This window comes from Prionailurus viverrinus, chromosome E1, assembly GCF_022837055.1.
Source record: "Prionailurus viverrinus isolate Anna chromosome E1, UM_Priviv_1.0, whole genome shotgun sequence".
NCBI classification, from domain to species: domain Eukaryota; kingdom Metazoa; phylum Chordata; class Mammalia; order Carnivora; family Felidae; genus Prionailurus; species Prionailurus viverrinus.
The window spans coordinates 26,493,016-26,517,244 of record NC_062574.1 but is presented as its reverse complement, the minus strand read 5'-3'; the positions used below and the strand labels follow the sequence as shown (position 1 = coordinate 26,517,244).

General features: G+C 36.0%; 1 protein-coding gene across 2 annotated transcripts in view; it reads left to right on the top strand.

Moving 5' to 3' along the window:
- The window catches only part of MED13 (mediator complex subunit 13), a 110,536-nt gene that overhangs the window by 20,804 nt on the left and 65,503 nt on the right, over window positions 1-24,229 (top strand). For both annotated transcript variants that reach the window (XR_007147062.1, XM_047833949.1), the window contains exons 4-8: window positions 11,947-12,092; window positions 13,123-13,320; window positions 14,949-15,143; window positions 15,710-15,872; window positions 16,065-16,175. Coding sequence is in view for 1 of the 2 variants with exons in the window: in XM_047833949.1 (XP_047689905.1) it covers window positions 11,947-12,092; window positions 13,123-13,320; window positions 14,949-15,143; window positions 15,710-15,872; window positions 16,065-16,175 (813 nt within the window). In the remaining variant the exon portion in view is untranslated. The remainder of the gene's footprint in view (window positions 1-11,946; window positions 12,093-13,122; window positions 13,321-14,948; window positions 15,144-15,709; window positions 15,873-16,064; window positions 16,176-24,229) is intronic.

Below are 24,229 nucleotides of genomic sequence, written 5' to 3'. Positions count from 1 at the left end.
AAAGACAAGTTTGGAAATTATTGGATTAATGGAATAAAAGTCTAGGAATTGGGGGAACTGGTTTTTTTATTGTGGTAAACTAGACACAACAAATTTACCATTTTAACCATTTTTCAGTGTACAGTTCAGTGGCATCAAGTATATTCGTGTTGTTGTGCAACCATCACCACTATCTACAGAACCTTTTCATCATCCCAAATTGAAAATCTGCCCTTTAATAACTCCTCCTTATATAGTCCCCTCCTCCTAGCCGCTGGTAACCACTGTTCTACTTTGTGTTGGCTGTTTTAGTTACGTTATATAAGTGGAATTATATAGTATTTGTCCTTTTGTGTCTGGCTTATTTCACTTAGCTTAATGTCCTCAGGTTCTGATCCTTGTAGTATGCACCACAATTTCATTTCTTTTTAAGGCTGAATATTCCATTGTATTTTTATTCCACGTGTTGTTTATCCATTCATCTGATAGTGGATGATTGGTTTTTTCCACTTTTTGTGTGTTGTGAATAATGCTGCTATGAATATTGGTGTGCGAATATCTGTTTAAGTCCCTGCTTTTAGTTCTTTTGGGAATATACCTAGAAGTGGAATTGTTGGATCATATAGTAATTCTGTGTTTGATTTTTTTTTTTTCTTTTTAAAGGAACTGCCATACTTTTTCATAGCAGCTACACCATTTTACATTCCCACTAGGAGGATTCCAATTTTTCCACATCCTCACAAACACTTCTTTTCTAAAATATTTTATTTAATAATAGCCATCCTAGAGTTGAAATGGTATATTGAAGATTTGATTTGTATTTCCTTAATGATGAGTGATGTTGAGTATCTTTTCATGAGGTTGGTGGCTGTTTGTATATCTTCTTTGGAGATATAAGAAGTCCTGTTTTAAGTCCTTTGTCCACTTAAAATTGGCTATTAGGATGACTAGGATGTTAAGTCAACATTCTCTTTAACTAGTTTTATGATTTTAAGACAAGCCTGTTAACTTCTTTGTGCTTTAAATTCCCAATCAGCAAAATGGGATATCATCTTCCTGTACCTACCTAACAGAAGTGCTAAAACTAAATGAGATATGGCATCTCTTAAAACAGTGTACATATTAAACTATTAGAATAGGTGTTTATAAGCATATTTTCATTTTGTCTTAGAAATAATGTTTTGTTTAATTTCAGTACTTAAATGAGGAATGTTTACTATTCTACAACAGATTATTTGCTCAGGTTTCATCTGTGAACTTTTGCTTCACTCATCTTTTTGTTTTGGTTATTACAGTATTAGCTCCTAGAGAACAAGGTATTCTCTGCAGTAACTATAGTAGCTAGCAGTACCTTGGATTCTTTTTTTTAATTTTAGAGAGAAAGTGCATGAGTGAGTGGGGGATAGGGGCAGAGAGAGAGAGAGAGAGAGAGAGAGAGAGAGAAAGAATCTCAAGCAGTCTCCATGCTCAGCACGAAGCCTGGCAAGGCTCAATCCCATGATCCTGGGATTGTGACCCCAGCTGATAATAAGAGTTGGACGCTCAACCAGCTGAGCCACCCAGTTGTCCCACCATGGATTCTCATTGTAGTTACACATATTTAACTCCATTTTTCTAAGTGCTGAGTGCCAAAGATGTTTTAAGTGATGTTATAAATAATATCTTCTCCTTGAAATAAGAGCCATTCTGAATTTAATATGGCAGTATTATGTAACATTTTTTTGTCCTATAATATTTTCTGACTAGAATATTGTCTTTAATTTTAGAAATTTTTAGGGGCGCCTGGGTGGCGCAGTCGGTTAAGCGTCCGACTTCAGTCAGGTCACGATCTTGCGGTCCGTGAGTTCGAGCCCCGCGTCAGGCTCTGGGCTGATGGCTCGGAGCCTGGAGCCTGTTTCCGATTCTGTGTCTCCCTCTCTCTCTGCCCCTCCCCCGTTCATGCTCTGTCTCTCTCTGTCCCAAAAATAAATAAACGTTGAAAAAAAAAATTTTAGAAATTTTTAGAATTTTAGAAATTTAGAATTTTAGAAATTTTATGCCATATTAAGAATGGTTAGTTTTTTCTCCTGTATTCACAAATTTGATTTATTTTAAATCATTTTATATTAGAATTAGATTAGGCTATATTAGGAACATATGCTAGCAATATAGGAGGTGATATTTTTCTTTAATCATAGGCATCTGGAATGGAGAGCTGCTGATAAGTAGGGCAATACAGATAAATAGTGGCAGCTGAGAGATTGTGTATTGGAATGTTGGGTTTTTACAAAACCCTTTGGAGACAAATTTTTTTACATCAGCCAAGTTTTTGTGAATTAAGAGTTATGAGGGTTAAGTACTCATTGTACATAATGGAAAGCCTATATTAGGCCTTCATTTTACAGACCATGGTGTTTGTATATACCAGATTATGTTTATTTTCCTAAATAATATTTAATAGAATATAAGTAGTGTACTTTTTAAAAAACATTTTTCAGATTATAGTAATCTTTTTAGGAAAAACTTGAGGCATGTTACTTGCTTTTTATGTCATGACAAAATCAATTTTGAGTTTCCTTTTTTATTCTCATTTAACATTTACATGCGAAATGAAACATAGTCAAACTGTATTTTTAAGAACTATATTTCACTGATTTTTTTTCCCTAAATTTTTTTTATATTTATATATTTTGGGGGAGAGAGAGCGTGAGCAGGGCTGGGGCAGAGAGAGAAGGGGACAGAGGATCCGAAGTGTGCTGACAGCAGCAAGCCTGATATGGGGGGCTCAGATTCACTAACTGTGAGATCATGACCTAAGCCAATATCAGATGCTCAACCGACTGAGCCACCCAGGTGCCCTATACTTCACTGATTAAAAACAGGAAGTAGGATATAAAATTCAAGTTTCCTAGCCTCTTAGTCTTTTAAAGATAAAGAACATGAGACTGTTTTAGGTTGTTGCTTACACTTGCAAATGTTCTTGAAAGTATTTGCAAGTCAGATTTTAAAATTTACTATTCAGTTACTGAATAAGCACATAGCATTCGTAATCATTTTTGTAAAATACTTAATTGATCTTTAAAACCTACCAAATTACAATTTCTTTGTGTAATTCTTGCTAGAGTCACTTAATATTTTTTTTGATGTAAGTATTCTTAGTAATTCCGCAGTAAGCTCGTAAATTTTGTCTCATTTATTGAGAAATATTTGTCTTCTAAAGTTTCCTGAAAATCCCGTAAAAAAAAAAAAAAAAAACAAAAAAAAAAACCCAAAAATGGGCCGCCTGGGTGGCTCTGTCAGTTAAGCGTCTGACTTCGGCTCAGGTCATGATCTCATGGTTCGTGGGTTCAAGCCCCACGTTGGGCTCTGTGCTGACAGCTCAGAGCCTGGAGTCTGCTTTGGATTCTGTCTCCCTCTCTCTCTACACCCCCACCCCTTCTCTCAAAAATATTTATTTTTATTTTAAATTAAATAATTTAAAAAATTTAAAAAACGCAAAAAACCTTGTAATGGTAAAAAATATATATATAGTCATTCTAACCAGTCGAATATGAATTTTCTTAAGTTTTTTTTTTTTTGTAGCATTTTGTCCTTTTTTTATTGTTTAGAGATAGAAATGCTTTGAAAATTATCTGCCTGTTTTAAAATGGGCCAATCTCTCTCAGAAATTAAACATTAATGGTTGGCTAAGACAAAAATGCTGTTTAGAAATTATATTTATATGCCCTATTACTCAGCCTTAACAATTATAGAAGAACTGTGTCAGGAAAGAGGACAAAGAAAGAAAAGTACAAATATGGCTATCTATGTATTCCCACATATAGTAACAAAATATTGCATATATACTTGTTTACTTTAGATACCTTCTTTGAGAAAAATGTATTGAGGCCTAGGAGTAATATTTAAAAATCTTAATGTTTCAACTGGTATCAAGAATCATGTATTTTTAACAAAGGGTATTAGAATCACACTCTTGACCTTGTGTTTTCCTTGAAGCAGTGTTATATATAGGCCACACCATCACTTTGTTGATGAATAGTATTATTTTCTAGCCTACAGTTTCTGGGTTGTCTGTATCTTTATAAATTATGCTTGCAAACCATCAAGTTTTTTCCTGAGCTTATCTCTGTCTTTTAGTACCTTATGAAGTATAGCTAGTAACAATCAGATTACATTCTGACTTGATCTGTTCTCCCAACTCTGTAAATTCATTAGGTATATTTTCTGTCTTCTAGATTATTTCAGGCAACAGTTCTATGATGTATTTCTCCATTACATAACATGGATCATCATTTTCCCAGCCCCCTATAATAATTTCTTCATCAGTTTTCAGTGCCGTGTTCCTTGCTAATCTCATCCTAAAGTTAGTGCCACATATTTAGATTTCTGTCATGGTAGCACCTCACTTTTGGTTCCAGTTTCTGTATTGGCCATTGCTGTGTAACAAACCACTCCCAAAACATGGAGGTGTAACAGTAGTTCTGTGTTTTCAGTAACGTGTCTGCTCGTCAACTAGGGGTTAGCCAGTCTAGTCCACACTGTGAACTGCAGGTTGGGTAGAGGTATATTTTATATAATTCTCATGGGAATGAAAGAAGCACTGAAGGGCAATCCAGACTGCATATGCATGTTTTAAGCTTCTGCTTGCCAAAGCAAGTACAAAGCAAGCCTGAGTCAGGTTGGGGAGGTATATTTCACCTCTAATGGGAGGAACTACAATGTCACACCAAAAAGCCTGGATAAAAGAGGGTGAGTGGAGTCCCTGGCTGGCTTAGTTGGTGAGGCACGTGACTCTTGATCTTGTGGTTGTGAGTTGACCCCCACATTGGGTTTAAAGATTACTTAAAAATAAAATCTTTTAAAACAAAAAAAAGGGTGAGCAAAACCTATTACAAAGCTATAGTAATCAAAACAGTGTGGTATTGGGACGCCTGGGTGGCTCAGTCGGTTAAGCATCTGACTTCATCTCAGGTCATGATCGCAGTTTGTGGATTCGAGATCTGTGTCGAGCTCTGTGCTGACAGCTTGGAGCCTGGAGCCTGCTTTGGATTCTGTGTTTCCCTCTCTCTCTGCTCCTCCCTGGCTCATGCTCACGCTCAAAAATAAATAAACATTAACAAATTTTAAAACAAAACCCAGTGTGGTCCTAGCATACAGACATGTAAATCAATGGAATAGAAAGTCCAGAAATAAGCTTGTATGTATGTATTCAAATGATCTTTGCAAGGATGGCAGTACCACTCTGGGGAAAAGAGCATTTCTTCAATAAATAATGGTGAGAAAACTTAGTATCCACAGGTAAAAGAATTAAGTTGGCCTTTGTCTTACATTACATACAAAAATGAACTCAAAATGGATTAAAAATCTAAATAAGACCTAAAACAATAAAACTTGTAGAAGAAAATAGGGAGAAAGCTTTATGACTTCAGATTTGCTAATGATTTCCTGGTTATGACATCAAAAGCATAGGCAACAAAAGCAAACATAGACAACTGAACTATATCAAACTTAAATACCTTTGTGCATCAGTGGACATAATCAGTGAAAAGGCAATTTATGGATTGGGAGAAAATGTTTGCAAATCATATATCCGTTAAGGCATTAATATCCAGCATGTATGAAGAACTACAACTCAACAACAAAAAGTCAAGTAACCCAATTTAAAAATGGGCAAAAGGCTTGAAAAGACATTTTGAAGATATACAGAGGGTCAATAAGCATATTAAAAAAAAAAAAAAAGATGGTCAACATTACAAATCCGAGAAATGCAAGTCAAAACCACAATGAGATACCACCTCACATCTGCTAGGATGGCTACTATTAAAAAAAAAAAATCACAAAGGTTAGTGAGTGTAGAGAAATAGGAACCCTTGGTGCACTCTTGGTGGGATTGTAAAATGCTACAACTGCTCCGGAAAACCTTATGGAGGTTCCTCAAAAAATTAAGAATAGAACTACATGATCCAGTAATACTACTTCTAAGAGAATTGAAAGCAGGATCTTGTCTTTTTTCTTTTTCAAGTTTTTATTTAAATTCTAGTTAGTTAACATGTAGTGTAATATTTGTTTCAAGAGTATAATTCAGTGATTTCTCACATTTAACGCCCATTGCTCATACGACAAGTGCTCTCTTTAATACCCATCACCCATTTAGCCCATTCCCCCACCCACTTCCCCTCTAGCAATCCTCAGTTTATTCTCTGTAGCTGAGTCTGTTTTATGTTTTGCCTTTCTTTTTTTCCCCCTATGTTCACCTGTTTTGTTTCTTAAATTCTACATGAGGGAAATCATATGGATTTTTCTTTGACTTAGTTCACTTAGCATAACACACTCTAGCTTCATCCACATCATTGCAAACGGCAAGGTTTCATTCTTGTTTTTTATGGCTGAGTAATATTCCATTGTATGTATGTATAAACCATATCTTTATCCATTCATCAGTAGATGGCTATTTGGGCTCTTTCCATAGTTGGCTATTGTTGATAATGCTGCTGTAAACATTGAGGTGTGTCTTCTGAATTAGTATTTTTGTGTCCGTTGGGTAGATACCTAGTAGTGCCATTGCTAGATTGTAGGGTAGTTCTATTTTTAACTTTTTGAGGAACCTCCACACTGTTTTCCAGAGTGGCTGCCCCAGTATGCATTCCCACCAGTAGTGTAAGAGGGTTTGCCTTTCTCTGCATCCTTGCCAACATCTGTTGTTTCCTGTGTTGTTAATTTTAGCTACTCTTACAGGTGTGAGATGATCCTCATTGTAGTTTTGATTTGTATTTCCCTGATGATGAGTGATGTTGAGCATCTCTTCATGTGTCTGTTAGCCATCTGTGTGTCTTTTATGGAAAAATGTCTGTTCATGTGTTCTGCCCCCCCCCCCTTTTTTTTGAGAGCACAAGTGAGTGAGGGGCAGAGAGATGAGAGTCCTGGGTGGAGAGAAAGAATGAAAGAGAAAGAGCAAAGCAGGGCTCACCTGAAGAGGGACTCGAGCTCTTCTGATGTGGGACTCAAACTCATGAACTGTGAGATCATGACCTGAGTCGAAGCCAGATGTTTAACTGAGCCACCCAGGTGCCCTGTTCTGCCCATTTCTTAACTGGATTATTTGTTTTTTTTAGGTGTTGAGTTTGATAAGTTCTTTATAGATTTTGGATACTAACCCTTTATCCAATATATTGTTTGCAAATATCTCCTCCCATTCTGAACAGTTACCTTTTAGTTTTGTTGATTGTTTTCTTCGCCATGCAGAAGATTTTTTGTCTTGATGAAGTCCCAGTAGTTCATTTTTGCTTTTGTGTTGCTTGCCTCTGGAGATGTGTCTAGTAAGAGATTGCTATGGCCAGTGTCAGAGAGGTTGCTGCCTATGTTCTTCTCTAGGATTTTGATGGTTTCCTGTCTCACATTTAGGTCTTTCATCCCTTTTGAATTTATTTTTGTGTATGGTGTAAGAAAATGTTCCACTTTCATTCTTCTGTATGTTGTTGTCCACCAATCCCAACACCTTTTGTTGAAGAGACTGTCTTTTTTCCATTGCATATTCTTTCCGGCTTTGCTGAAGATTAGTTGACCATATAGTTTGGGTCCATTTTTTGTTTTCTATTTTGTTCCATTAATCTATGTGTCTGTTTTTGTGCCAGTACCATACTATCTTGATGACTACAGGAAAGCAGGATCTTGAAGAGATTTGCACACCCATGTTCATAGCAGCACTTTTCCCAATAGCCAAGAGGTAGAAACAACCCAAATGTCCATTGATGGATGAATGGTTAAGCAAAATGTGTTATGTACACAGTGGATTTTTATTTACCATGTAAAAGGAAAGGAATCCTGTCACATGCTACACCATGTATCAACCTTGATATTAATGCTAAGTGAAAAAAGCCAGTCACAAAGACAAAAACTGTATGACTCTACTTACATGAAGTAGATCTAAAGTAGTCAAATTCTGGGTGCCTGAGTGGCTTGCTTGGTTAAGTGTCCAACTCTTGATCTCAGCTCAGGTCTTGATCTCAGGGTTATGAGTTCAAGCCCCACGTTGGGCTTCACTCTGCATGTGGAGCCTTCTTAAAAAAAGAAAAGTACTCAAATTTGTAGAAACAGAAAGTGGAATGGTGATTGCCAGGGACTGAGATGATGTAAAAAGAGGGAATTGTTGTTTAATGGGTGTAATTTCAGATTTACATAATGAAAAGTTCTGGAGATCTAGTTCAGAATGATAGGAATATATTTAACATTACTGAACAGCACACTTAAAAATGGTTAAGATGATACATTTTATGTTGTGTTTTTTACTGTGATTAAAGAATTGAAAGAAGAGTGAAGAATTGGGGCCAATAACTCAATTTTCTACAAATATTAAAGTTACAGTTTTTCTATCAAGGAATTTACAACATGTCAGGAATTCAATTAGTTAAATAAGTAATAGTAGTGTTATAATAAATACTATGATAAGCATAGACTATTATAGGAACACAGAGATAATGTTTAAAGGAGTGTTGGAGAATGATGAAGTCAGGAGGAATTCGGGGTAAACAAAGGAGGGGTTCTTAGTGGATTAAATACCTCTGCCTGGAGAGTTAGGCAAGGATCAGATTCTGAAGGGTCTAAAGTGCTGTGCTAAGGTGTTTTTTTGTTGTTGTTTTCAGTCCTTAAGGCATTGGGGAACTATTGATTTTGAGCCTGTCAGTTACGTGATCAGAATTAATTTTTAGGAAGATTGCTGGCAGCAGTGAAAAGATAAATTAGAGATTTTAATAGTTATTTAGACCTTAAAAAGACAATTGACAAATCATAGATTCTTAAAGAAATAGAATCAGTAGGAATTGCTGATGGTTTAGTTAACTATAGGGAGTTTAGGAAAAAAGAAAAGTTTAGTGTGATTTACATGTCTGGCTTGGACAGCTATATAGGTACAGACTTGATAAGAAAAGGAATGTTTGATTAGAAATGAGTGGTTCAGGAGATGCCTGGCTGTCTCAGTCAGTTAAGCCTCTGACTCTTGATTTCGGTTCAAGTCAGGATCTTGTGGTTCGTGAGTTGGAGCCCTGTGTCCGTCTGTGCTGACAGTGTGGAGCCTGCTTGGGATTCTATCTCTCCATCTCTCCTTGCCCCTCCCTCACATGCTCTTTCTCTCCCTCAAAATAAATATTTTTTAAAAAAGAAATAAGTAGCTCAGATACAGAATTTATCCTATAGTATTTAGTGCATACCTACTATGTGTTAAGGACCTATTCTGAAACCTGAGGATACAACATTGAACAAAGGAGACAAATTCTTCCTCCTTTAGAGCTTATGTTCTGGGACGACTATAAGAAATAAACTGTGTAACACGTTAGATTGTGATTTCTTAGCCAAACAAAATCAATCCCAGAAGAGGAATTGTGGGTCAGTTTAAAGTAGGGTGGTCAGTGAAGATTGCACCTATGAGGTATCTGAACAAAAAACCTAATGAAGGTGAATGTAGATGTGTAGAGTGTTTCAGATTGAGTAACAGTAGGTATAAAGGCCTGGTATGTTTAAGGAACTGCAGAGAGACCAGTTGAGGGAGAAGGGAAAGTATTATAAAGGAAGACTAGTAAAGAGATGAGGTTGGGGAAGAAATAGGTACCATGAAACATAAGAATAACTTTTATGTTGTTACCCAGGGTACCAAGTTGATTCTTTTCTGCTTAGGAATTAAAGTTTATTTTCATTATCTAGAAGATATTCTTCATATCTTAAGACATTCTCATAGCATCTTGTACCTTTTTTTATAGCACTTAGCATAACTTAAATGTGTGCTTAGCATAGTGCCATGTGCTTAGCCATAAAATATTTGTTGAATAAAGGAATAATACTTGCTTTCACTTGGTAGCTTAGATCTGAATATTAAACTAAGTTTAATGCAGAGTTCTTTTGAATGTGGGTGGGTGCTTTAAGCATTTGGAGTTAGGTTTATGTTTGGTAGGTTTTTTGTATGTTTTACAGTGTAGGTACCTTACCAGTGCTGGAAAATACTGCTGGAAAACAATAATAAAATTGAGTTTACTTTAAATGGGCATTAGCAACGGTCTGCCTTTGGAAGGACAGTTCTCAAAGTTATTAGTTAAGACTCTTATCTTGGTGATTATTTTAGATTTTACTCTTACTCCAAAGCAAATGTCTGTAGGCTTTGTAATTACTCAAGCAGTAGCTGTTCCAATAGGATTAGTCTTTCAGTCAGATGAGAAACAAGCTTAATATATTAAAATAGTTCAGATACTTTTATTTCCTGTTAAAAAACTGTTTGGCTTTATCAATAATGTGTCAGTAAGGCAGGGGAGGGAGGTTAAATGCAGTGTGGTATCTTGGATTGGATCCTGAAAAGGAAAAATGCCATAAGTGGAAAATCCAAAATGACTGGAATTAATGTACTGGCGTTAATTACCTGCTTGACAAATGTAGCATGATTATGTGAAATGTTTAACTTTAGGGCAAACTGGGTAAAGGGTATATGAGAACTCTTTGTGATACTTTTGCAGCTTTTCAGTAAACTTAAAGTTATTCCAAAAGTAAATTTGTTTTTAAAAAAAAAGCAACAGAAGCTACTGGGGTGGGGAAAGATACAGTAATCATTGTAGAATTCATAATTTTTAAGAAGGTAAAATTAATATAATTTAAACAGTACAATTCCCTAGAAGTAACCAGGTTTAGTTTTCTATTTTTCGTGTTTTAACTTTTTTGCTTACTACTTCTGGTGGTTACTGCCATAATTCCAGCGATGCTTATACCTCTAGGCCTTGATTAACTGACTTTAGACAGTATCTGATTCTTTACCATGAAAGATGATTTGCTTTATTAGTTGTATTTTTGTCAGTTTTTCTGTTGGTTATCTTTTTAACTTGAGTGATATGCTTAAATTTCAGTTTCTTGCTATTTTTATCAGCTTCAGACAATCTTTTGCCTCCGTGGTGTGTGTGTGTGTGTGTGTGTGTGTGTGTGTGTGTGTGTGTGTGTGTGTGTAATGAAGAAATTATCAGCTCTGCGTTACTCTTCACCTCCTTCTGACTTTGTTTTCCCACTTTCTTAGCTCTATTATTACTTTTAATATAACTTAATTTATTGTGTCCTTTACTTGTTCAGAAATAATTCAGGAGGGTTTATAGAAATATACAACAGGTTTTTAGTTTATTAATGGTTATATTTTAAAGAACTAGTTCTTTAAGACAAATTCTTAAGATAAATGTGTGGAGAAGAAATAAGAAAAGTGGATTCTTCTTAACGTACAGTCTCATCTTCTGGGTCATTTGACCTTTCTAAGTTTTATCATAAGGATACATGTGCTTTCCTCTTGGGAACTTTCATTTTACCAGCCATATCTAAATATCATAAGATGTTCTGCATATAACTTTGATTCTAGGATGCCTTCAATTGTGAGACCCATCATGGCTTTAAAGTACCTTATCATTGGGGGCCAGGGGAGGGCAGTACATTAAATGCTTGACTAATGGTATGCAGCCCAATTTCAGAAATAAAAAAATGAGAAAATGTAGTTGTATTTAATTTCTCATATAGAAGAGAAAATAAACAAAAATAAAAATTAGATCATCCTTAATTCTATTGCACGCCTAGATTTTTTTTCACCGAGGGAACCTTTTTTTAAAAAATTGAGATTATACCATTTTGGTAGCCTGTCCTTTCCATTAAACTCACTCCCCTTTTACTCTACCTATACTTATTTTGGTGGCTATATTATAATGGTATGTGTGGGTGTACCTAACTTGTTTACTGATTCCTTTATTTAGTTCTTTCTACTGTAAACAGTGCTATGAAGAACATTTCTTAAAACTAAATCTTGGCTCATATCTGTGATTTTTTTTGTTTTGTTTTTTTTCTCCCCTTCAGATGATGAAGTAGAATTTCTGGGTTAAAGAGAATGTGCGTTTTTGTAGTATAACTTATTAATAAAGAAAAGCAAGTTAACTTATTTTTTGGCTATTAATCATCACTAAAATATAACTTTTTCTTCTTTATTAGTGAACACTTGTCCTGCTCTTTCACCTTTTTCTTGCATGGAGACAGCAATGTTTGTACCAGTGTGGAAATTAACCAACATCAACCTGTATACCTTCTTAGTGAAGAGCATATCACCCTTGCTCAACAGTCTAATAGTCCATTTCAAGGTAGATTATTTTATTGGCTTAGATATTTCATTTGTCTCAGGAAAATTCTTATTATAGTTGGTAATCTTAAATTTTGGAATTAATGAGAATTCCCCTGATCTTTAGCCTAGCGATGATTCTAATGTAGTTTATTTTCTTCTTCCGTATTAGAGTTTTAAGTCAGTGAAAACAAGTCAATGAAGCAAGTTTTTAATACAAATATTATTTGAAAAAATTTTTATACATGAAAGTATATTTTAAAGTGTTCTTTTAAATAGCATTTAGCAGATATACATGTTCATGTTTTCAAGGTCATCTTTTGTGTGCAGTCACATAAGCCATTTTTAATGTTGGTACACAGGGACTTTAATAATATTTATACACGATTGCTGATTTATTTTTAAGGGCTGGCAGTGTGTTCTTGTTTTAATTCTAAGCCTAGTATTTCCTTTTTTAAAATTTACGTGGCAGTACATAATAAGTATACACACACATTGTTTTGTTTTCTCAAATTGCTTTCTTAGTAGAAATCAAGAGAAGTTGAAGGATGTACATATATCCCCAACTCATGTTGAAATTCTGTCTATGTGAGATTTTTGAGTGAACGAAATTTTAAGATTTAAAATTTAAAAAAAAAATTTTTTTTAACGTTTATTCATTTTTGAGAGACAGAGAAAGACAGAGCACGAGCAGGGAAGGGGCAGAGAGAGAGGGAGACACAGAATCTAAAGCAGGCTCCAGGCTCTGAGCCGTCAGCACAGAGCCTGATGCGGGGCTTGAACTCACGAACCGTGAGATCATGACCTGAGCTGAAGTCAGACACTCAAATGACTGAGCCACCCAGGCACCCCTAAATTTTAAGATTTTATAATAAATTCAATATTGTGGTTTATCTTCACAATAATGAAATACAGTGAATTTTCTCTGGAATGATCATTTTGGGTTTCCTTTTCTTTTTTAGAATTGCACAGTTACTTGTCAGACTATTCTGTGTGATCTTATTTGGTGTAACAGTCTTTAGTTACTTACTTCATGTCTCTTGGGTTTCTAGTAATCTTAAGCCCATTTGGACTAAATGGCACACTCACAGGACAAGCATTCAAGATGTCTGATTCAGCTACAAAAAAATTGATTGGTGAATGGAAACAGTTCTATCCTATCTCATCTTGCTTAAAGGAGATGTCTGAAGAAAAACAGGAAGATATGGATTGGGAAGATGATTCTTTAGCTGCAGTAGAAGTTCTTGTTGGTATGGATTCTGAGTATTAATTCTAAGGGAAAAATATGTGACTATATGTATTAGTTAGATTTTGTTGAATAATAAACAATTCATATACCTCAGTGGCTTTCAACATTAAACATTTCTCCTTTATTTTCTCCTCACATTACATAAAGACTGCAGCTTGGTTGTGGTTTGGCTCCTTGTATCTTCTCATTCTGCAACCTAGGTTCAATGAGTACCCAGTATCTGGGACATGCTGTTCTTACAAGAACAGAGGAATAATAAGGACTGAGTGTATCATGTAAGTGTATTTAAAGCTTCTGCTAGGATATGATGTATGTTACATTTGCTCACACTCCATTAGGCAGAACTAGTCACTTTGCCATGCCAAAGTCATTGGGGCAAGGAAACATATTTCACCTAGAGGTAAGCTTGCAAAGCTTATCATTGCAAAGAAAATAATTGTGAATAAATAACATTTGGAAGCTGGAAAGTTGACAACCTGTGTTATGTAGTATTTTCACATTTCTTAAAACTGTTGCCTCTGATAACTTTTAAAAGGTAGAAAATGTACCTAAAGAACTTGTGGGTGTGATCTGCTCTGCCCAGGTCAACTCTTTTCATATTGACTCTACCCTGTGTCTTCTCATTTAGGGACCCAGATTAACAAGATAAACTATTATTTGGGACATGCTAATCTTGAGGCAAAGGGCAGAAAAAAAGAGAGGCTGCTTCTGTTTTAAGCTTCTGTTGGAGTCTGGTCTATATTGCATGCAGGTCACACAGCCAAGCCTAACAATGGGATGAAGATGGGAGGTTGTGGAGAATGTATAATTGAGCAGATAATTAGTATTAGAGTTTGCAACAGTGTTTAATGGAGTCTTATGGGAATGTTATGTATATGAAAATTGCCTTGAGTTTTTTAAATAAAAGGAATACCAGTATTGAATTTCAGTAAATGCATTTCTGCCAGAGTAGTTGTGACAAAACCAGAAACAAAGCATAAACATATTAGGTTTTCATAAAAAGAGATATATAAAGAAGAAAGCAGAAGATGGCCCATAATTCCTTTTTTTAATGTTTATTTTTGAGAGAGTGAGAACAAGTGGGGGAGGTACAGAGAAAGGAGATAGAAAATCCAAAGCAGGCTCTGTGCTGTCAGTGCAGAGCCTGACATGGGGCTTGAACTCATGAACCATGCGATCACGACCTGAACCAAAGTTGGAAGCTTAACTGAACAAGCCTCCCATGTGCCCCTGGTCCATTATTGAGTGCCCAGATTACCTGTTGTTAAACTTAAAAATTCTTTAAAAGTAGTACACAATATAATTTGTCAAATTTGCAAGTAAAGATTTAAAAGTAATACTCATGGTTAGAAAATCCAAAAATGAAAAGAGAAAGCTGCTTTCTTCTAAGTTTCTTCTGGGTTACTGAAGGTAACCATTGAAGGTATTAAGAGCTTCTCCTGGTTTATTCCAGAAAAACTTTATGCCAAAAGGAGCATATGTTTATAAAAATATATTAAATATATTTTAATTTTATTTAAACATTATATAATCGTATGTACTTTTCCATTACAGTACTTTTGAGTGAAACTAATCCCACTACAATCACAGTGGTAACTGATTTTCTTGCCTATTATTTTTGCCTTTCAGCTGGTGTCCGAATGATCTACCCAGCATGCTTTGTTCTAGTCCCTCAGTCAGACATTCCCACTCCTAGCTCTGTGGGATCCTCTCATTGTTCAGCTTCTTGCTTGGGTGTCCACCAAGTGCCTGCTTCCACAAGAGATCCTGCTATGTCTTCAGTTACTCTTACACCACCTACATCTCCTGAGGAAGTCCAAACAGGTATTGTACTGATCTGTTTGATTAGCACTAGTTACGTATCTGTTATTTTGAATACATCAACATTTAAAAAATTGTTTCGAAGTAATTTGAGACTTATTGAAGAGTTTGCATGTATAATACAAAGAACTCCCTCATTCAGATTCCCAAACTGTAAACATTTGTTCCATCACCCTTTTTGTATGTATACATTCATTATCATTGGTCTTTTTCTGAACCATTTGAGAATGAGCTACAGACACGATGCCCCATTATGCGTAAGTACTCCGTATTTCCCAAATGTAGGAACACTGTCCTATATAACTACCATTTAATCCTCAGTCAGGAAGTCAACACTGATATAACACTACCATCAAGTTTACATCCTCTGTTCGGATTTTTAGCTTTCTGTGTTTTAAGTAGAGGAGCATGCTTTTTTGCTTCAAAATATAAGTAGACCTACCAGATAACAGTGGAATATGTTGTAACACAAATTAACAAGTAAAAAACAAAAAAAAACCCCCACAAATAATGTTACTTTAAATCTACTTTTATTCTCCTATAGCCTATTCTTTTTGGTTTGTTTTCAGTTGATCCTCAGTCAGCCCAGAAGTGGGTCAAATTTTCTTCAGTATCTGATGGCTTCAACTCTGATAGTACTAGCCACCATGGTGGGAAAATACCCAGAAAATTAGCAAATCATGTGGTGGATAGAGTTTGGCAAGAGTGCAATATGAACAGAGCACAGAACAAGTATGTGTTTTCATTTTCAAGTTTAAAAATTGCATGTTGGTAGTTACTTTATAAATAGAAGATGTTTAAAGTATAAACAGTCGTTTGTATGGCTTTAATTTAAAAACTTTTTAAAAATTCAATTTTAATGCTTAATTCACGGTTATGGGAAACTTCATGAATTCTAAAGAATTTTATAATTTCAAATCTTAGGAGGAAATATTCAGCTTCATCAGGTGGTCTATCTGAAGAAGAGATACCTGATAAAATAGCATCCTGGGATTTTGTAGAAGCAACACAAAGAACAAATTGCAGCTGTTTGAGGTAGTACCCCCAACCCCCCAGTTGATTGATGCCTATATATTTGTGTGTTGTAGCTTCTTATGCTACTGAATGCGTCTCAGTTTTAGCTAGCTTACCTAAACATAGTGTGTTAGGATTGTTTTCAAAAGAAAATTTGAGGGGAAAAAAATTTAATAATTTGGAACTGATTATGCAAGTACATACAAATGTATGCCATAGTCCTTACCAGAGCTGAACTGTGAAGGCTTGGTTTTACAGCTAAATAAAAGAGAATTTTATACTGGATTATGGTATATGTAGTATCTATAAGGTAAAAGCACAGAAGTCTCTTGAAAAGAGTTCATAGATGGCACTGGGCTGGAGAAATTTCTCCCATGGGTTCTCATAAAAAAGATGATATATGATACACTAGATGAAAGTTTCTGCGATCCTTTTTATAGTAAATATGGTTTTGGGTTTTGTGCAGAAATTTCTTATAACATCCTTTTGGGCAAATTATATGTGAAAGAAATGCTGAAATAAGATCAGAAAAAACGATTCTGCAAGGGATTGAAGCTGTACTATAAAAGTACAAGCTTTCTAATAGACTGTATTGGTTAAAGATTGGTAGAAGAATGGATGAACTTGGAATTCTTTTGGCAGTTGTATTTATATATTGGAAACTTTGATGAGATTTGGTTATCAGAGGCTTTCAGATTATATTGCCTAAAGTTTATTAATTTATTCTAATATGAAAGATGCGTTTGCAGTCTTGTAAAAAAAAAAAAATAATAATAATAATAATGACATTGGCATCCCTTACCAGAACTTGTGAGCTAATACTTAGCCACTCTTTTGTCACAGATGTGAGCCAAAGGAATGGAATACTTGTATGTTAGGGCCAAGGTTTTTCTTATATTAGCTCTGTTTGATTACTGTGACAGACTCTGAAGTGCTTTGGTATGTTTTTGTGTAGATTAAATGTATTTACATAGATTCTTTGGATTAGAGACTGTGTAATGTCTGACAACTTTGTTAAAAACTTGTTTCTATTGCTGATAGGTTGGAATAAAAATATGGACAGATTAGCTCTTGTTTAACAGTTTAAAATGGTTAAATACCACAGCCACTTGGGTGGTTTTAAGACCCAAACCTAGTCTTAAAATGTAGAGCTCCATCACATATTTGTCTGATACCAGAGATCAGCAAACTGTGATCCATTGGTCACATTAGGTTCACTGCCTGTTTTCATATGGCCTGTGAGCTGAGTGGCTTTTACATTTTAAATAGATGGGAAAAAAATCAAAGAATATTTTGTGCATGTGAAACTTCTATGAAATTCAGATTTTAATGTCCATAAAGATTTACTGGAACAGAGCCACACCTGTTCATTTACATGTCAGCTATGGCTGCTTTCACAGAATTGAGTAGTTGCAACATAGACTATATGGCCTCTGGAGCCTAAAATATTTGCCATCTGGTCCTTTATAGGAAAAGTTTGCCAATTTCTGGTCTAAGACCAGTAAAGTGTAAAGTGCTTGAATGAAGTTAGGCTTTTCTTTCCATATATTGGCATTTTATCAAGCAGCAATTCTTTTTTAGTTGCTGACCTAGACTTTTGTTTTATTCTTTTTGAAAGATGTGGGTTTTAGGTATATTTGTCTAAAATGGTTTTAGAATGGGATGCCTGCCTGGGTGGCTCAGTCAGTTAACCGTCTAACTCTTGATTTTGGCTCAGGTCTTAATCTCAGGGTCGTGGGATTGAGCCCTGTGTCAGGCTCTGCACTGATAGTGTGGAGTGTGCTTGGGATTCTCTCTCTCTCTCTCTCTCTCTCTCTCTCTCTCTCTCTCTCTCTCTCTCTCTCTCTGCCCCTCCTCCACTCACACATGCATACTCTCAAAATAAATACACATTTTTAAAAAAATGGTTTTAGAAGAAGACACTCAAAATGCATATTGGTTGGTAGTATAAATTTAATTCTTGGTCTCTGAGCTGAACTTTTATTTCTTAAAAACTTTGTCTCATATTTCCAGAAATTCTTCCCAGGCATAGAGGGAATTGATATAATGAAATTTTATATAATCCATACACGTGACCATACACGTGACTTGTTTTGGTAAATTTGCCCCTCTAGGACGTAACAGTGTTTCTAATCTTTTACCCCCACCCCTCACCCCCTATTGTATTCCGTACTTCTAATTCCCCTCCACGTCCCTCAAATCAGGTTCTCTTATTTAATTCTTCAATAAGACTTAAAGTAGATTTTGAGCTACCATATGTATTGTCTGCTGCCACAGAATATAGGAAGTAGGGCACACATTGGTAACTGACTGTGCTAGTCAGCCAGTTTGCTGTCAGATCTATCCCTGCCTTTTCCCTACTCTGTTCTGTATTGCAGGGTATTACATTTCCTAGGCTCCTTTGCTTTTTACATGGTGGTGATTTTTTGGTTTTTTTGTGTTTGTTTTTTTTTTTTTTTTTTTTTTTTTTTTTGCCCCCAGCTTTATTGAGCTATAAATGACAAATAACATTGTATAAGTTTAAAGTGATGATTTGACTAGGCCCAGTTGTTTTCTGGATTTGGCTAAGGTAGGCACTAACAAAAGATTGGTTCATGAAATGAGGAAAGAAGCCGGCATATTTCCCCACCCTTCTTTTGAGTCCATTCCAGCAGCAGTTCTGCGACCCATTAATAGCCTCGTCTTCCATGGTCCACTGAGCAGATCCCACTAATGTTGTAACAGCATCCCAGGCTTCTTTGATCTGGTGATGGATACTATCTTCATCTTACTGTCCTTCTAGTCCTAGAAGTCATAGAAACCCTCTAAACCCTCTAAATACAGAAGAAGTTACCCATGACCACTCTTAATCTCTCTACTACCTCTTCCTAGAATTGACTACTTGCCAATAAGGTATTATCTTTCCGTGGTTTTTCTGTAGTTTTTTTATGTGTATGTGTTTTTCTTCTCAACACACAAATATAATACTGATGTATTTGACAGCTAATTTTTTTCACTTAATGTACCTTCAGTCTTTCCATTTTAGTTACTTGTGGATCTGCCATATTATTTTTAAAAATTTCTTGGGGCCCCTGGGTGGCTCAGTCAGTTGAGCATCCAACTTTGGCTCAGGTCATGATCTCACAGCTTGTGAATTGGAGCCCCGCGTCGGGCTCTGTGCGGACAGCTCAGAGCCTGGAGCCTGCTTTGGATTCTGTGTCGCCCTCTCTCTCTCTGCCCCTAACCCACTTGCATTCTGTCTCTGTCTCTCTCAAAAATAAACATTAAAAAAAAAAAATTTCTTGGTATTTTACTGAATGGAAGGTACCCCATGGTGTGTTTAATCATTTGGATTTGATGGACAAATAGGTTGTTTCAAAAAGTTTGTTTGTGTTTACTTTTATAAAAATAATACTTCTTTGACTATTAATTATTAGATTTTTCTAAACACTTATTCTATGATAGGAGATGTCCTAGGCTCAGATACACTAGTCAGTAAGGCTCCTGCTATTACGAAGCCTATACATTAATGGGATAGATAATTACTTAAAAAAAAAAAAAAAAGAATTTTTAATTTAAAAAAAAAATTTAGGAGTGATGCAGGGCTAGGAAGGAAAAAAATGAGGTGGGTGGTGTGATACAGAGCTGGGGGGTGGGGGGGAGCTGTTTAAACCCTTTTGTGAATTCAGGAAGATCCTACCATTTTACTCCCACTTTTTACATATAGGAGTGCTGTTTTTTCTTGTGCTTTCACTGATCTGAGAAACTGTCCTCAAAATTATATTTTGCTCTTATAGTAAGCAAAAAGCACAAGATTGCTTCAGTTGGCATTTTTCAGTTATTAATGAGATTAAATATTACACATTTATTGAAATTAAGCTTTAGTCTGGTAGAATGTTCTTGAGAAAATAAGCATTTAGCAAGCTATATAAATAGAAAGTAATACAATAAATTCCAAATAAATTTCCTGAAATACTGGGAGTTAATCAATAGGAAAAGAATCTAAAGGGATCATTCTTTAGATCATCTTGAATTTTGCTTTAAAAACACGACTTTTTTTTTTTAGGACAGTTCCCCAAATTGGTTGAGTTCTATTATGAAATTCATTTGCTCTCTAAAACAGACTAGCTTTAAGGAAAGGGTCTGTATAGAAGAAAGGGGCTGTGACTTAATGTTACCAAAATTTTAGAGAGTCACTACTATTCGTATATATCCCAAATTAATAGTTTCTTGTCCCAGATTAATAGTTTCTTACCCTTTTAGAAGGGTAAATGAATTTATGGCTGTGTACTTTTCGTATCCCTTATATACTTGGAATATAGTTCACCTCAGATTATTGGAGATACTATCCTCCTTAATGCCTTGTGTAACTTGACTGATTCTTAAACTTTGGTCTCATCACTCATCTGTGCTCTCAAAAATTATTGAGGACACAAAGTGCTTTTATTTATGTGGATTATATTTACTTATATCTATTTTAGCAATATCAAAAAAAAATTTCTAATGTTTTTATTTTTGAAAAAGTGCAAGTGGGGGAGGGACAGAGAGAGAGAGAGGGAGACATAGAATCTGAAGCAGGCTCCAGGCTCTGAGTTGTCAGCACAGAGCCTGATGCAAGGCTTGAATCCACGAACTCTGAGATCATGACCTGAGCTGAAGTCAGATGCTTAACCGACAGAGCCACTGAGGCGCCCCTGTTTTAGGGAAAAAGAAAAATTAAAAAAAAATTTTTTTTAATGTTTTGTTTATTTTTGAGACACAGACACAGAGCATGAGCGGGGGAGGGGGGGCAGAGAGGGAGGGAGACACAGAATCCGAAGCAGGCTCTAGGCTCTGAGCTGTCAGCACAGAGCCCGATGCGGGGGCTTGAACTCACAAACTGTGATATCATGACCTGAACTGAAGTTGGACGCTTAACCAACTGAGCCACCCAGGTTCCCCACACCCCCCACCATTTTAAAGCTCTATTAAATTTATTTATTTATTTTATTATTAAAAAAAATTTTTTTTTAACGTTTATTTATTATTGAGAGACAGAACATGAGCATGGGAGGGGCAGAGACAGGAGGAGACACAGAATCTGAAGGAGGCTTCAGGCTCTGAGCTGTCAGCACAGAGCCCAACGTGGGGCTCGAACTCACAAACCCAGCGAGATCATGACCTGAGCCAAAGTCAGACATGCAAATGACTGAGCCACCCAGGTGCTCCAAGCTCTATTAAATTTATTGAAAAAAATAACAGTAAGACCAGTACATATTAACATAAATAAAATACTTTTATAGAAATCAACTCTATTTTCCAAAACAAAAATTAGAAGAGTGGCACTGTTGTACAGTTTTGCAAATCTCTTCAGTGTTGAACTTAATAGAAGATAATCTGGATTCTCCTTTGCTTCTGTAGTCAGTCTTTTGTGTATATTGTCTTAGTTGAAATACGTGAAGAAAATCCAGCCTCATGTAGCTGTGCAGTTGGAAAGCGGAAGGGTATTTTAGTAGCTTTTTCAGGTAATTGTGGATACTCTTTGATACTACACCAAAATTTGACAAATGGTAGTTTCTTAAAGGTTAGTTCTCACGTGTAATCTGAAGCCATATTAATTAAATCCTTGTACTGCATAATAACTAATGGATCTTTTACTTATGCATGATTTTGCAACATCATTTATCATTTGGAAAATACCAATTCATGGCATTATGCAGATCCTGAGTGTTGGCACATTTGTTTTACAGTGTTAAAAAAAAAAAAATCACATTCATTAGTATCACCAGAGATCTCACCAGAAATATCTTTTCAGTATGGGAAGCTGTGAAGCTTACTATAGCAGATACAGTTTTCCAAATTCAAAATCTTGTTTAAAAGCTCACATTTTATTATTCTTCCTTAAAATGACAAACTCATTATGTTCATTTTGAGACCTAAATAACCAAGTCTGCCAAATAACCAAATCTAGTTAACTAAGGTTTATCAGTCAATAGTTATTTTTAAAAAAAAATTTTTTTTTTTTTTACATTTATTCATTTTTGAGAGACAGAGAAAGGGCACAAGTGGGGGAGGGCCAGGCTCCGAGCTATCAGCACAGAGCACAATGTGGGGCTCGAACTCACAAACTGTGAGATCATGACCCAAGCTGAAGTCGGATGCACAACCAACTGAGCCACCCAGGCACCGCATTTTTTAAGTTTATTTCTTTTGTGAGAGAGAGAGCCAGCGCATGAGCAGGGGAGGGGCAGAGAGAGAGAGGGAGACAGAGAATCCCAAGCTGGCTCCCCATTGTCAGCGCAGATCGCAGAGCAGGGCTCAAACTAACGAACTGGGAGATCACAACCTGAGTCAAAATCAAGATTCAGACACTTAACCGACTGAGCCACCCAGGCACCCCTAAATGAAAGTAGTGTTCCTTGAAAAAAGTGGCTAGTTGAGCTTACAACTCACTTATATAAAGCCTTTTCCATAAATCAGCCATTATTTTATAATATGTAGCAGAGGGGCACCTGAGTGGCTTAGTTGATTGAGCATCCAAATTTGGCTAAGGTTGTGTTCTCACTGTTTGTGAGTTTGAACCCTGCATAGGGCTCTCTTGCTGCCAGTACAGAGCTGCTTTGGATCCTCTGTCCCTCCCCAGTTCATGATCGATCTCTCTCTCTCTCTCTCAAAAACAAAACATAATATGTAGCAGAAATGCTTTATGTGTATTTTCTGTTTCTTTTGAGTTTTTTTTTTTAAGTAAACTACATACCCAATGTGAAACTTGAACTCATGACCCTGAGATCAAGAGTTGCATGCCCTACCGACCCAGCCAGCCAGGCACCCCTCCTGTTTCTTTAGGTAGAATATGAAAAGCTGTGTATGCAGGGGTGCCTGGGTGGCTCAGTCGGTTGAGTGTCTGACTTCAGCCCAGGTCATGATCTCGCGGTTAATGAGTTCAAGCCTCTTGTCGGGCTCTGTGCTGACAGCTCAGAGCCTGGAGCCTGCTTCAGATTCTGTGACTCACTCTCTCTCTGCCCCTCCCCTGCTCACACTCTGTCTCCCTGTTAAAAATAAACATTAAAAAAAAATAGCTGTGTATGCAGAGATTGAAACTTAATAAAAAATCATTTTTACTGTCTTTTGAAGGACATTCTTTAAAAAAATTTTTTTTAATGTTTTTATTTTTTATTTTTGAGAGAGACAGTGTGAACGGGGGAGGGGCAGAGATGGAGGAGGGAGACACAGACTCCGAAGCAGTCTCCAGACTCTGAGCTGTCAGCACAGGCCCGATGTGGGGCTCAAACCCACGAATTGCGAGATCGTGACCTGAGCTGAAGTCAGAACGCTTAACCAACTGAGCCACCCAGATGCCCCTCTTGAAGGACATTCTTAAGTGAAATTGGCCTTAAAAACATGAGTGTATAGTGGTAAAGAATACACAGTACTACTACTAATAGTACCACTGCCTTGAATCGTGATCTGTTGCCAAAAATTTTACTGTCCGTTGCTTTTGTAACATTGTTAAATATCAACATAATGAAAAAGGCAAATAATGTCTTATGCTATTATGATGATGGTTTGAACCCCATACAACCCTGAAAGAGTTCATGGACCATACTTTGAAGACTTTCATAGTAGACACTAAAATATTTGAATAATTAATAAATGAATAATAACTGTCACAATATACCTATCTATTCCTACCTTCTTATTCTGCTTCCCCCACACCCTACTTTGCTTTCCTTCCCCTTTCCTGCTTTTATTGTTGACTGTCTTCTTTTTTTCTTACAGCTGGCTGAGAAATTATTTTAATTCTTTTGTTAATTAATCAAACATTTATCTCATTTGCTTTCCATGAAGTTTAAAGCTAATCTTTGTATCCCTATATTCATTATGGAACAGAGAAGGACTTTGGGACAGTTCAATCTTGTTCCAGTTATTTCCATTTTATTATTTTTTGCATTTTAGTTCTATCTTATTCTGTGAAAAATTTCAGATGTGCAGAAAAGTAAGAAAGTTGGACAGTGCTCTCCTGTCTATCAGCCATCCATATTTACTTGCTACATTTGTTTCATCTAGACCTCTTCTTTTACTGAAAAACTTGAAAAAATCTTAAAATTTTATTGAAT